The sequence below is a fragment of the Peromyscus californicus genome, unplaced genomic scaffold (assembly GCF_007827085.1).
Source record: "Peromyscus californicus insignis strain IS unplaced genomic scaffold, ASM782708v3 Scaffold_7__1_contigs__length_154581171, whole genome shotgun sequence".
Taxonomy (NCBI): Eukaryota; Metazoa; Chordata; class Mammalia; order Rodentia; family Cricetidae; genus Peromyscus; species Peromyscus californicus.
Window position 1 is genome coordinate 105,634,704 of NW_026294595.1, and position 13,661 is coordinate 105,648,364.

The window sequence follows — 13,661 nt, forward strand, 5'->3', positions numbered from 1 at the left end:
TAGCGATTTGGAGGAGGGGCATGAGTCCTGCTCATCCAATAGAAATTTCAACTCTATACTTGGGCTGTACCTCAATGGCAGGCTGCTTATGCAGCATACCCAAGATCCTGGGTTTAGTTCCTAGCACCACAAAACAAATGAATACAGAAAGAAGGAAATGGCAAATCCTCTGACTTTAAATTGATAATCTGAAAACCAAGTGAGCCCTTGAGTATATCTAAAGGCCATTTCCTATACTTTTGTAGTCCAGTGGGAGCTCTGCTAACAGCTCAGAGGCTGACCCCAAGTTCACAGACTAAGACTAAGGTCTTCTGAAAATGTTTCTCTTTCTCTCTCTCTCTCTCTCTCTCTCTCTCTCTCTCTCTCTCTCTCTCTCTCTCTCTCCCCTCTCTCTCTCAGACAAGGCTTCTCTGCGTAGCTTTGGAGCCTGTCCTGGAACTTGCTATGTAGACCAGGCTGGCCTTGAACTCAGGGAGATCCACCTACCTCTGCCTCCCAAGTGCTGGGATTTAAGGTGAGCGCCACCACTGCCCAGCTGGAAATGCTTCTTTAGCATCTACTAAACACTAGCTGGAACCTTACATCTTTAAATGGACTCATTCCTCATATGGGAAACCCAATGGAGCTTCCAACAGAGCCTCATTACTATCTAGAACCCTCCCAGTGTGCATTTTTCTAAGCTTTCAGGATCAGCCTCTTTCACAGGCCACATGGCACCTACTGGTTAGCTGTTGGGTGAAATCATGACATTTATAGTCAGAGAATCAGCAGTCTTACATAAACTAAAATATAAGGTGATGTTTGGAATACTAAAATATACTGATGTTTTAAATAGTGCCTAAAGCAGTCTGGTGATGCTTGGGAAAAGCCAGATTGCCAATCAGATAGCTCTTACTAGGGTAACAATTAAGCCTTGCTTCACAGTAGACATACAACAACTATGTTATTATCACTCCTACCAAATTTTCTTAACTGGTTCTTATTGTTAGTGTTGTCTCCTTAATGAGATAGGGGCAGGCTGTCCCTCCATTACTTCAAAGTAGATTTAACTCTAGCACAGTTCACATTCCAAGGTTCTCTAAGGGATCAGGCTGAAGCTCAGCTCCAATAAGACCATAACCTTGCTCAGCTCCCCTTCCTGAGTTTTCTCCCTTTACTGTGCTTCTTATGATAGCATTCTCTCAATAAACCATTTCTTCAAATGATGCTTCAGGCTCCAGTTTTTGAGAAATTGTCTTAGTCTATTTTCTATTGCCATTAACAATATCTGAAATAGGAAAATTATAAGGAAAAGGTTGATTTTTGGCCTCTGGGGATGCCCAAGACTATGATGTAGTGAGAACCTTGTGGCGTTTCAACCCACAGTGGAAAGAAGTAGGCAAGTGAGCTCATGCAGAGAGAAGCAAGAGAAACCCAAGGAAGCTGAACTCACTGTATAACAACCTGCTCTCCTGGAAACTAATCCAGTGTCAGGAGAGTTAAGAACCCAGGTGGCAGAGGCATTAATTAACCCGTCTGTGTAAGCACTGCTCATAGATCATGTGGTGGTTTGAGTGAGAATGGCCCTGTCTTAGTGCCTGCTCTATTGCTGTGAAGAAACATCATGACCAAACAACTTATAGAAGAAAGCACTTAATTGGAGCTTAATTACAGTTTCAGAGGGTGAGTCCATTATCATCATGGCAAGAAGCATGGTGGCAGGCAGGCAGACATGGCACTGGAGCAGTAGCTAAGCACTTACATCCTGATCTACAGGCAGAGGTAGAGAGAGCATGAGACTGGGTCTGGCATGGGCTTTTGGAAATTAGAGCTCCCCCCCCCCCCAATAACACACATTATCCAACAAGGCCACAGCTTCTAACCCTTTCCAAACAGCCTTACGAAGGACACCACAGAGGAAAGGGGGGAAAAAAAAGGAAATGAACAAACTTGAAAACTAGACTCCAGTGTTAGAGCTTTTGGAGGGCTGGAGTGAGGCTGGAGTGAGGCTGGAGTGAGGCTGGGATGAGGCTGTTGTCTAGCTCAGCTCCACCTGGCTTGCAGGGGACGAGGGGGGAAGGTCAGGACCTGAGCTTGGCTCTGGCACAGTGATGGGAGCATGTTCTAGAATCTTAGAATTCTGTACTCTGAGGTTAATCAGAGAGGTTTCACAGGTGCATTCGGGGTTTTCTTTGTTTCCCAGAACCAGATGCCCAAATTCTGAAGTATCTGCATAGGCATGCACTCTGCATAGTCCAAGAGTTGTGAGGCAAAGCTCTAAGTAACCTCTCTAAAGCAGGGCTAAAACAGCAATGAGTTTATCCCTGGAATAGGCAATGGTAGGAAAGATTTGTCCCTTATTTATTTATTTATTTATTTATTTATTTTTGTTTTTCAAGGCAGGGTTTCTCTGTGTAGTCCTGGTTGTCCTGGAACTTGCTGTGTAGGATCAGGCTGGCCTCGAACTCAGAGCTATACCTGCCTGTCTCTGCCTCTCGAGTGCTGGGATTAAAGCCATGTCCCACCACCACCCAGCTGGATTTGCTCCTATTTTAGATAATGTAGACACGATGAACAATCTTGTCAACTTGACTGCATCTGGGATCAGCTAAAACATTTTTTTTTTAAAGACAGGATTTGTTTGTGTAGCCCTCACTGTCTAGGAACTCACTCTTTAGACCATGCTGGACTTGAACTCACAGAGATCCATCTACCTCTGCCTCCTGAGCACTGGGATTAAAGGCCTATGCCACTACCACCCATCTGTGAAGAACTGTCTTAATCAGATTATTGGAAGCAAAAAGACTCACCCTAAATCTGGGCAGCACCTCCTCATGGCAGCTGAGATAACAGGACAAAGAAGAAGGAAACTTTCCTTTTGCCTGCTTACCCTTACTCTCGGTGGCAAGTTCATCTATCCTGTTTCTGTGGCATTAACTCACCAATATTAGAACTGTCTTCTTTAGAATTCCAGTGTAGACTGAAGATCAGCAGCTCTCAAGGAATCCTCTAGGAATCCAGCAGCAAACTGGGACTGCTGAGTCCAGCCTTGTGGATGGAGCAACTACCAGACTCTCATCCTTTCTAGTGTGAGACAGCCGTTGTTGGACTACTTGGACTGCATCCTGTAAGCCAACCTAACAAATCTCATATATATATAATATATATGTTATATATATTTATATATGCATATATATTCATTCTATCAGTTCTGTTCCTTTAGAGAACCCTGACTCATACAGTGGAACAACACAGATGGCTAAAACACCCCAGACGGCTTCTTCACGCAATGACTGACCTTCCAATTAGGAAGGGCTCACCAGGTTCATGTCCTGGGGTCTTTCCTCTCCATGTGGCCTCTGCATGAATCTTTCCAAGGTGGAAGAGCAGGAGCATCTCAGGAAAACAGAAACCCAAAAACTAACAAACAACAAAAAGTTAAGGTTAGAGCTGGAACTGATACAGTATGTCTTCTCCACATTCTTGTCTGGCTCAATGGAGTCAAGGGTCGGGTGTGGATTCCAGGGTAGAGGACCATACAAGGTTATGCTGTTGGGAAGCATGCATCATTGGGAGAGGGAGAGGCCCTGAAGTTAGCAAGAAGGGCTCTGGAGCTGATAGGCAAACTGAAAGTGCTTCAGGTAATTCTGGGCTGTTCTTTCTTCAGAGAATATGAGTACGTCGTGGGGTACAAGACAACTTCAAACTTCTCCCGTATTATTAAGGTGTACAGAGACCTGGTTTGCCACCGGTTCAATCTGCTATCAAGGGAGGCCTGGATGTGTGTGCATTCCGTCTGTTACACATTTATTCAAATGCCAAGTTCTTAACACACGTGCCATTTCGTTATCCCTATTTCAGAAACTCGAATGCAGTACTACTTCTGCAGGGTCGCAGCTAGCACACCACAACCACACCTTTAGGCAGCCTTTTTGGCCCTGTCTCTCACCAAGATGTTGTTGGGGCAACGGGCTGATGGGCAGGAGGCGTCCAAAGGGTAACACTTACCGCAGTCACCTTGTCTAGCAGAGCCAGGCAGCCGCGGGAGGGAAGCACTGGTTATCTCGCGGTGGCGCGATGTGAAAAGCAAGGAGCCTCCGCGGCCCGGGAGGTGTTCAGCCGCTCCAAGATCCTGGGACAGATCCAGTTCTGCCACTGCACAAGCGGGAGGACCGCGGCCCTGGCCCCGCCCCCCCCGACCCCCGCGCGCCAGCCCCGCCCCCGCCCGCCGCGCCGCCAGAGCCCCGCCCTGGGTATGGACCGGCCCGGCCACCGTCTCCCGGCCCCGCCCAGCACGGCCAGGCGAAGCGGAGCCGGCGTGCGGGGTGTGTATGTGTTCGCTGGGCGCCGGCTCAGCCCCAGGAAGATGGTGGCGGCGGCGGCGGCGGCGGCGGCGACTGAGGCGCTGCTGAGGGGGAGCACGGCGGCGACAGCGGCGCCCGCGGGCAGCAAGGTCGAGCAGCACCGACTCTGCGCCGCGACTGGGGCCTGGAGGCCGGGGCCGCGCGCCGGGTTGTGTCTCCCGTGGGTGCTGTCGCGGGCGCTGCCCTCGCCGCTGCTGCTGCCGCTGCTCTTTTCGCTACTGCTGCTGCCGCTGCCCCGGGAGGCCGAGGCCGCGGCGGTGGCGGCGGCGGTGTCAGGCTCGGCCGCAGCCGAGGCCAAGGAATGTGACCGGCCGTGTGTCAACGGCGGCCGCTGCAACCCTGGCACTGGCCAGTGCGTCTGCCCCGCGGGCTGGGTGGGCGAGCAATGCCAGCACTGCGGGGGCCGCTTCAGGTGAGTGCGGGGGGCTGGGGGGGGGGGTGCAGGCCCAGCCAGACGTTCCAGGCCCCAGGCAGGTGCGGGACATGAAATCGGTAGGGTAGGGCTTGCCCCACTGTGTCTGATGGTCGCTTGCCTCCTGGGAGGAATGTTCATTTGTGGCCTTGGGGTCTTCCTGTGGTGGAAAGCTGAGAAGGAATGGGAACACTCTGGAGGCATTTGTTGCTGTGGGTTAGATTTGGGTCTTGAAGAGTATAAAAGCCGGCCCCGAAAACGGGTCTGTTTAAGATAAACGAGGTATCAAGGAAAAGGTGAGTGAGCCAGTTCTTCAGCACTACCTTTGATCATCCCAAGAGATTGGAGATGTAAGTACCTCGAAGAAGCACAGCCATGGAAGTGACGCGTTGGATGGAAATAGAAGGGTAGGGTTGGATTGTGAGATTTTAGGATAGAAGTACCAGTGATTGTCATTCAAAGGAAAGTGAGGAAACTAGTTTTTGGGTCCTCACTGTTGGGGGCATATTGGAACGGACTGTCTAGAGAGGAGATTCCTGTTAGCCCTGGATTCTCCATCACATGCAGTTACGAGTTGGCCTGGTTTGAGGCAGAACCTCTCGAAGAGATCACTTATTAACTAATTAGCATTTATCTGTGACTTGCTTCTGTTGTGAAAGGATTTCTGGATAATGCACACAAGTAGGTCGATTAGCCAGAGTTTGGTGTGGTCCACAAGAAGTTAGGAATACAGCAAGGGGAAGTGTAGGTACACAGAATCCCAGGTTATAAGAACTACAGGGTCACCCATATCTTTGGCAGATATTTGTTGACTGTTCCCCGTTTGACATGGGAGAGTGAGGATGTGGTGAACATGACAAATAGGGCTCTTGCTCCAATTGATCTTATGTTCTAGTGAGGGATGACAGGCAGTTGACAAGTAAATAGGCTAAGGGAATGACGAAGGTGATTTCAGATAGTAGCTATCAACAAAATACAAACAGGTGGTCTTCCAGGATTCTGACCAGCTTAGATGTTTGATCTGAGACCCGGAAGGGGCACAGGAGCACCTCTGGAAATGAAGGGGCAGAGAGTGTGTGACTGACTAGGAGTAAGCAGTGAAGATATAGAGGAGGAAGTGACATTGAATTTGGGCCTTTGAGCATAAGTAGAATTTGCAGATGTGCAGCTGGGGAAAAGATTTCCAGTTAGAAAGAAAGATGCAGACAAAGTGGTGGAGGCCAGAAGAGGGAGTTTTGCTGGTGCCCCTGTAAAGGGAGTTGTGAGGGAGAAGTTTGGAATGTTAAGTTATTGATTGATAATGTCAGATCTTCTAGGGGACTCAGAACAGTGACAAGATAAGCTCTTCAGTTTTATGAATGGAGAAACCAAGTAACTTCGGGGTCAGTATTTTGTGAGCTGGTCTTACAGTTTAGAATATTGTGATTTATGAATCTTGTTAATCTGCACATAATAATAAGTAAGTGCTTCTTTTTTAGGCTGTGAGATGTAACAGTAAGCAAGACAGATCCAATGTTGTTCTTGGGGAACTTCTAGTTTGGGGATAAAAATACCGTAATGGAGCTGGAGTGATGGCTCAGTAGTTAAGAGCACTTGTTGCTCTTGCAGAGGACCTGGGTTTGGTTCCCAGCATTCACACAGTGGTTCATGACAATATGTAACTCTAGTTCCGGGGGAATCTGACCCCTTCTGACCTCCAAGTGCACCAGGCACACATGCAGGCAAAACACTTATACACAAAATAAAAATAATTCTTTTTTTCCCCCCACTGAGACAGGGTTTCTCTGTGTAGCCTTGCCTGTCCTGGAACTCTCTTTGTAGACCAGGCTAGCCTCGAACTCTAGATCCACCTGCCTCTGCCTCCCGAATGCTAGGATTAAAGACATGCACCACCACCGCCTGTCTGAAATAAATGATTCTTAAAAGTTATTTAACTAGCCGGGCGGTGGTGGCTCACGCCTTTAATCCCAGCACTCGGGAGGCAGAGGCAGGCGGATCTTTGTGAGTTCAAGGCCAGCCTGGTCTAGAGAGTGAGATCCAGGAAAGACACAAAGCTACACAGAGAAACCCTATCTCGAAAAACCAAAAAAAAAGTTCTTTAACTTTATTTTAAATCCAGTAATCAGTCTGTTGTAATTTTGCATGTCTGTGGAGGTGAAACAGCAACAGAAGCTAACTTGGTTCAAAGTGAGACTAAGATTCATCTTTCTGTTGAGATGTTCCTGAGGGCTGATGTTGAAGGGCCCAGATGGAGAATGAGTGGTACCATGACAGGTTGGAGAGAGTGACCAGAGCAGAGAGAGCAAGACTGGAGGGAGGGGTCTGTGCCATTCCAAGTAGAGGTAGGAAGTGAATTTAGAATTTTGAACATTCACCCAAGAGTGATGGAATGCAACAGGTCACTCTGTTTTCATTATAGACTTAGAGATTGCAGCCAGAACAGGAATAGCCTTGAAAGTCAGTTGACTTTAGATGGTTCCAAGATCAATGGATGGAGGGATCTTCAAATTGTGAAAATCTAGGATACTCTGGTAGACACAGAGTGGGATCGTCTGTATTGTATTGTTTGGAGTAGGTGGGTTTATGCTGGGCATTAGAAGTCATGGGCAGCAGATAGAGACTGTTGGTGTAGGTCAGAGACAGTGGTAATGGAGGCATGGTAGATATTTGTGGTGCTGGAGAGAAAATGGTTAGATCTTTCTTTCAGACTGCTTTGTTCTTGGAAGAGAGAGTGATGGTGAGGGGAAAAGTAGATCTTATTTTGTGTGGTTGAGTGTGGTTGAGTGATATCATTTACATGACACAGGGACACAGGAAGGCTGAGGTAAGCTTAGTTTTATACACACTGAGTTTGGGCTGCTTACAAGGCATGTGCTGGCACATGTAAGTGTTGGTTGGGGTCATCTACCTGTAAAAGGGATTGCCAGGGAGAGAGAAAGATCTGAATGTCTACATGACCAGGTCAGAGGAGAGCCTTTTAAACAGAGGGCAGGCACTCCTGCTGATGCCTCAGATGCCCTAATATGTTGGTGACTGTTCCGGACCTTCCCTTGGAGCTTGTTCTTCTTGCCGTCAGTGCGCTTTCCTGGGCAAACAATTATGACCGCCTCTGATAACACTATTACAGTAAATGGCTTCTGGAATGTTTAAAAGAACAAAAGGTCAGGAGTGGTGGCACGCACCTGTAATCCCAGAACTTGGGAGGTAGAAGCAGAAAGATCAGAAATTCAAAGTCAGCCTGGGCGATCTGGGCTACAGAGCAAGTTGGAGGCCAGTCTGGCCCTTTATGAATCCGATTCCAAAAAAAAAAAAGTCAGAGAGTTGCCTCAGTGGTTGGAAGTCCTGGCTGATGACCTCTTCTTACCTCTGTGGGTCCTAGGATAAAATAAATCTAAAGCTTTAAAAATATACGTGCATATGTGTTCTCACAGGGTAATCGCAGCTCTTGGGAAGCCGAGGCAGGAGGAAAAGTTCAAGGCCAGCTTCAGCTACATAGTAGTTCAAGAGTAATGCGGGCCTACTTGAGATTGTTGCAGGAATTAAAAATAAATAAGGAAATACACAAAAGGAAGAGGAAGTTACAGTCTTTTAGTTGAATGATTTTTCTTTGAGGGTGAGTAAAGAGTTAAATGTTGCTTTGAGTACAGTAATATGCATCCTGGTTTAACTTACCTCTTTTTCTTTTCTTTCTTTTTTTAAAATTAAACTGAGGCATTGAGTGGACACGTGTTTGACTTAGTTCTGATTTTCAGTGTAGTGCTGGGTCTTGAATCCAGAGCCTCATGTGTGCTGGGTAAGCCATTTACCACGGGCTACATTCCACTGCCACCATTCTGATTAGAAGGGCATCAAGTCAAGGGGTCTGCTTTAATTTTGTGTGCCGACGGACGTGTGTGTGTGTGTGTGTGTGTGTGTGTGTGTGTGTGTGTGTGTGTCTGTGTGTGTGCGCGCGCGTGCGCCACACTCGAGTTGTATATACACGAGAAGATTGCTGTATGGAGGTCAGAAGGTAACTTGGGTTCTGGGGATTGATCTCAAGTTGTCAGGCTTGTGTGTGTCAAGTGCTTCTACTCACTGAACCATCTTGCTGGCCTAGGTTTTAAGACTTACTTATGTAAGTCCTGTGTTAGAAGACTATGTAGGTCTTTTTTGTTATTTGAAAGAAATGTAGAATAATGAAGTGTTAAATTTCACTAACACTATCACTGAGTTCATATTGTGTGCCTGATTTAGGCAAGGATGTAGCACTTTATACTCAGGAAACTCAGTTGTGGTATAAAATTTGAATTATTTTATGTATATGGTAAGTCACTTTTTTTCCTAAGTGAAAGATGATTGGTTATAGAGAATAAGTTAATGGTATTAGTTCAATAAAAAAGCTATAGATGGGTAGTTATTAAGGTAATATACTTTCATTTTTATGTGAATCCTCATAATTCAGTGATCTTTTTTTTCTGTTTGTGACATTACTATTGAAAAATTTCTTGGCTGAATAAATATGCCTCTTAATTTAGAGGTTAAATATATTAAATGTGTTTGTGAAATTAACATACATTTAATTCTTTAAGTTCCTTCTGTACAAAACTGTTGGAAGATGAAAGAACGTAACTTAGTGAGTTGGGGCTGTGTAATTGCCTGCATTAAGACATACCTTCTGAGGAAGAAAAAGAATTTATTGGCATTTATTTTGTGTCATTGTATACTGTAACAGTAGTGATTGTCACAGCAGCATCTCCCTCCATTTCAATTATTTCTTCACATTTTCCCCCTCAGGCATTGTGCCTTTAAAATGCCTTTTAGAAATTACCCCTTTTAATTCTTAGTATTCCCACTTCATAGGTAGGTAAGCTGAGTTTAAAGTGGGCTTTAAAAAAAGATTGCTTGTGTATTAGTGCAGGTTGTTTATATACAGGTGCACATTCCTGTCTAGAGGTCAGAAGACAATTTTATGGAATTGGTTTTCTTTCCACGTAGGATCCGGAGGTCAAACTCAGGTTGGCAGGGTTGTTGTCAAGTGCCTTCCCTTTCTAAGCTATTTCACCAACCCTGAAGTGTTCTTGGTTTTTTGTTTGTTTTGTTTTTGCCTTTTTCCATGCTGGGAATGGAACTCAGGGCCTTTTACATGCCTGATGTGTGTTACCACCAAGCTACACCAAAGTACAAAGCTTGCGGATTTATTGAATAACTTGCCCAAGGCCACAGAACTTGTGTGAAATTGGAATTTGAACTTAGGCCTTGAGTGATTCTGAAATCCTGCTGTCTGCGATACCATTTGGCCTTTCATTTTTGTCTGAGTCCAGTTACCTTTTGATCCTTCTTTGGAAGGACTGTCTATCCCAGCAAACGCTTTGAAAAACAAAGGAAGCAAAATAGATCTTTATAATAGAAAAGATAGCATAAAAACATCTTACTTACTAGAAGTTGGCTGCTGGTCCAAGGACACAAATGCCCTTCTAACAAGAGAGAGGGAATTCTGAAAATAAAATTTGAAGGAAATGGCAAGTTTGGTGTTTTTTTTGTAATACTTATTAGGTAATTCTTGGTATTAATCCAAAGCCCTAACTTTATGCTCATGGACCCAACTTAGTTTTTTATATTTCTTGTTTAATGCTGTATTTTCAGAGTTTGGAAGAGTGCTTGGGGCTGAGATTTTCCTGTACATGGCTTTATTTGTTGGGTAGGTCTGGTACTGGCCTGGTACAGCTTGACATGTTGTCTAGGCTGGTCTCAAACTTACAGCCATCCTCATGGTTTGACCTTGCAGGTGCTGAGAATGTAGGTGTGAGTTACCATGCCTAGCTTCTTTATAACATATTTCTTAGGATTCTAATAAAAGTCATTTTATCCATATGACTGATATGTCTGTCTTTGGTCTTCTGTTTCTCCTGAGCCTCTCTATCTTCTGTCGTTTCCTGGCATCTTTATTGGGATGTTTTGCTGACAGCTTCTCCTGAGCTGAGCCTAACACCAAACTTCATATCCTCATTGAAAATAAAACTTTCTCTCTTTCTCCCTCCCTCCTTCCCTTTCCCTCCCTCTGTCCCTCTCTCCTTCCCTCCCTTTCAGTTTCAGGTCCTAGTTTAGCCAAGGAAAGCCCCAAACTTAGGAGGCTTGGGGCTCTTGACACCTGTCTAAAGTTTGATTAGTCTGCTCCTCCCTGTCTGTCTGCTTCTAGAGCACCTGGCCCCTGACCTTACTGCTGACCTCTGTGCTGCAGCCTAAATAACTGGTCTCCCAGACCTGTGACCATCCCACGTGTCTCCTAGAAATCTAGAGATGTGTCATTGTCAGACTCTGAAAACTGTCTCTTTTTTGCAGGGTCTCGCTCTGTAGTCCAGGAGAGTCCTGAATTCACTGTGACCCTCCTGCCTCAGCTTCCCGAGTGTTGGGATTCTAGGCATGAGCCCCCGTGGCTGGCAGAACACTCTTTTAAAGCCCTTCTTTTGGAAGTAAAGGCACTTGTAGCCTGACAATCCGAGCTTGATCCACAGAACCCAACAGGGGAAGGAGAGGCCCAGTGCTGAAAGTGGGCAGTGTGGCACACACGGGAGCCTCTTCCCCAGAAAAGGAACAAAAATTCTCAAAAGAACCAAGCAAGACTCCTCTTATCTGCAGAATGGCCTTGAGCATCAGGCTCCCATTCCTTTATACACGTCCCCTTTTCCAGTCAAATCTTTCTACTTTTTGTTTTGTTTTAGGTTTTTTGTTTTTGGTCTCTGCTGAATCCCATGTTTTTGCCCTCCCTTTATAACCTCCCCTCCCCCAGTGAGTTAAAATCATAACTCAATTTTCAGTGGCTTTTCCAGGCTGTCTTTGGACTTCCTGTGTAGCCTAGGATGGCCTTAATCTGCTAGTCCTCCTGCCTGCGCCTCCAAAGTACTGGGATTATAGGGATATGCCAGACCTTATCTTCAGTTCCTTCAAAAATTTTAAATTCTTTAATTTTTGAGACAGGGTATCACTGTATAACCCTGGCTGGTCTGGAACTCACTGTGTAGACCAGGCTGACTTCAATCACAGATTGTGCTGGGATTAAAGGTGTGTGACTATGACTGGTGTATCTTTGATTCTTTATAGAAGTAGTCAGTTCTCCTGACAGCATTACTTTCTTTTAAGATACACCATCAACCTGTTCAATTCATAGATTACCTTATGAATGATTGTTATGTGTTAGATAATGTGCTCTACTGTGAGAATATGAGGTTGAGAATTAGGTCTTGCTTTTCCCTCAGAGAGCCCAGAATTCTAAGTGGGAGATAGCTGTGGAAATAGCCAGTTAGAACTTCAAGACAGAAATACAGGCAGTAAACGATGCTGGACTAGTTGTGTTAGAAAGACGTCGTTTTTTCAGGGCTCTAATAGAAGGCATCACAGAGGAGAGGACCTTGGGCAAATCTAAGAGGTTGAGTGTGATTGGCCCTTGGAGGGGGAAAGACATTACAGAAGGAATCAGCAGTTTTTGCACAGGCAAAGCATGGATTATCATACTGAGTGCCTTGATTTCCTAGTATGTTATTGAACCACACACTGCTGGCTTATCACAACGGATTTCCTCATAGTTCTGGAGGCTACATGTCTGAAATGAGGTAAAAATAGTGCACGCCTGCCTCTTAAGACTGGAGGGAATATGTTCCATGCCTTTGTCTTAGCTTCCGGAGTATCAGCAATCTTTGCCATTTCTTGGCAGTCTACATGGTACTGTTACACAGAATCTCTTCCCTTGTGGACATAGTCACACTGGTTGTACATATATGACCTTTTTCCTAATCTGAACGTATCTGCGAAGTCCCAAAAGTCACATTCATGGTGAGGGGTTAGGGCTTCAACAGATATGTTTGTAGGACACAGTCAACCCACAACAGTTAATGGAACAGGAACATGAATGGATATTGTTGACGAGGCCAGTGTTTGCATGTGCTGAGGGTGGGGAGTTGGAAGGAAAGGAGACTGGAAGGTGACTGGCATGGCTTTTTGTTAACAGCCTGCAGCTTCAGGGTGTGTCCTTGACTGAGGATATACCCACCATCAAGGCACTCCAATTTTTGGCTGTAGTGACTGTTTGGAGACAGGCATGTGATTTAAGCTGTCTAATCAAAGGGAATCTCAGTACTGGCTGGGGACTTCTCTTCTGTGGTAGTTATGAAGGAGAGGCTTTGTCTTCTTTCTGTGGTGACCGGTTGTAGAATGTTACAGCTAATGTTGCTGTTTGGAGAGGAGTTCACCCTAGATGAGGTGAATGCCAGAAGTGGGAGGATGCAGAAGAGAAGATGCTTTAGACCGACTTCCTGCATCTGTGCCAGGCCCCTCCTGAAGTCACCTTCCGAGTTTGTGAGGTACCACAGGTTTTCTTTTTCTTCAGCCCTAGAGTTGCTGTCTTGTCACTTACAGTTGAAACTTTCTGCTATGGCAAGTTTCATCGGGAGGGAGGGCGGGCTAGCCAAGTAGGGTCACTCAGCTCCCGATACTGTGACACATTACCCTAGACTACTTCTGTTAAAGGTCCCCAAGAGGGCCACATAGTTTTACTTACTATAGTTAGAGGCAGGACTATAAATAGACAGAGGGGGATCAGTATATTTGTGATCAAACCGTTTTTAATTAAATACAGAAGTGGCTGTGGTTGAACAGGAATTTTGCATTAATTTTTGGTTTTAATATGAGCTTGTTTCCAGAAGTAAAATGAAGCTGCAGTTGTACTTTGTGAAATGTTTGTATCTGAATATTTAGCAGCCACTGAGATGAAACTGGTTTCCTACTTAAATAGAACTTTACTATTTTATGTGATTTTGTTTTCAAGTGCAGTTTGACAAAAGTGACTTCCGTCTATGGCTTCTCTACTGTTCAGCATTCTTGCATTGTGACTTCCTTTTCTTTTCCCTTCCTTACACTTTCAAACTAGTCCTAAA

The 13,661-nt window shown here is 45.4% G+C and overlaps 1 protein-coding gene and 1 long non-coding RNA gene across 5 annotated transcripts in view; one reads left to right on the top strand and one right to left on the bottom strand.

Annotated features, from left to right (window-relative positions):
- Positions 1-317: 317 nt before the first annotated feature.
- Positions 318-4,156, bottom strand: LOC128101893 (uncharacterized). Its single transcript, XR_008215218.1, has 2 exons — positions 3,988-4,156; positions 318-3,399 (listed from the first exon to the last, which is right to left on the bottom strand). It is a non-coding gene; the product is annotated as an uncharacterized LOC128101893 (long non-coding RNA).
- A 55-nt stretch (positions 4,157-4,211) lies between these two features.
- The window catches only part of Atrn (attractin), a 150,002-nt gene continuing 140,552 nt past the window's right edge, over positions 4,212-13,661 (top strand). For 3 of the 4 annotated variants that reach the window (XM_052725495.1, XM_052725497.1, XM_052725498.1), the window contains exon 1: positions 4,212-4,755. In XM_052725495.1, the coding sequence (XP_052581455.1) occupies positions 4,235-4,755 (521 nt within the window). In that variant the 5' untranslated portion in view covers positions 4,212-4,234. Of the gene's footprint in view, positions 4,756-12,879; positions 13,089-13,661 lie in introns of those variants that run through there. The other variant, XM_052725496.1, reaches the window with a different exon arrangement.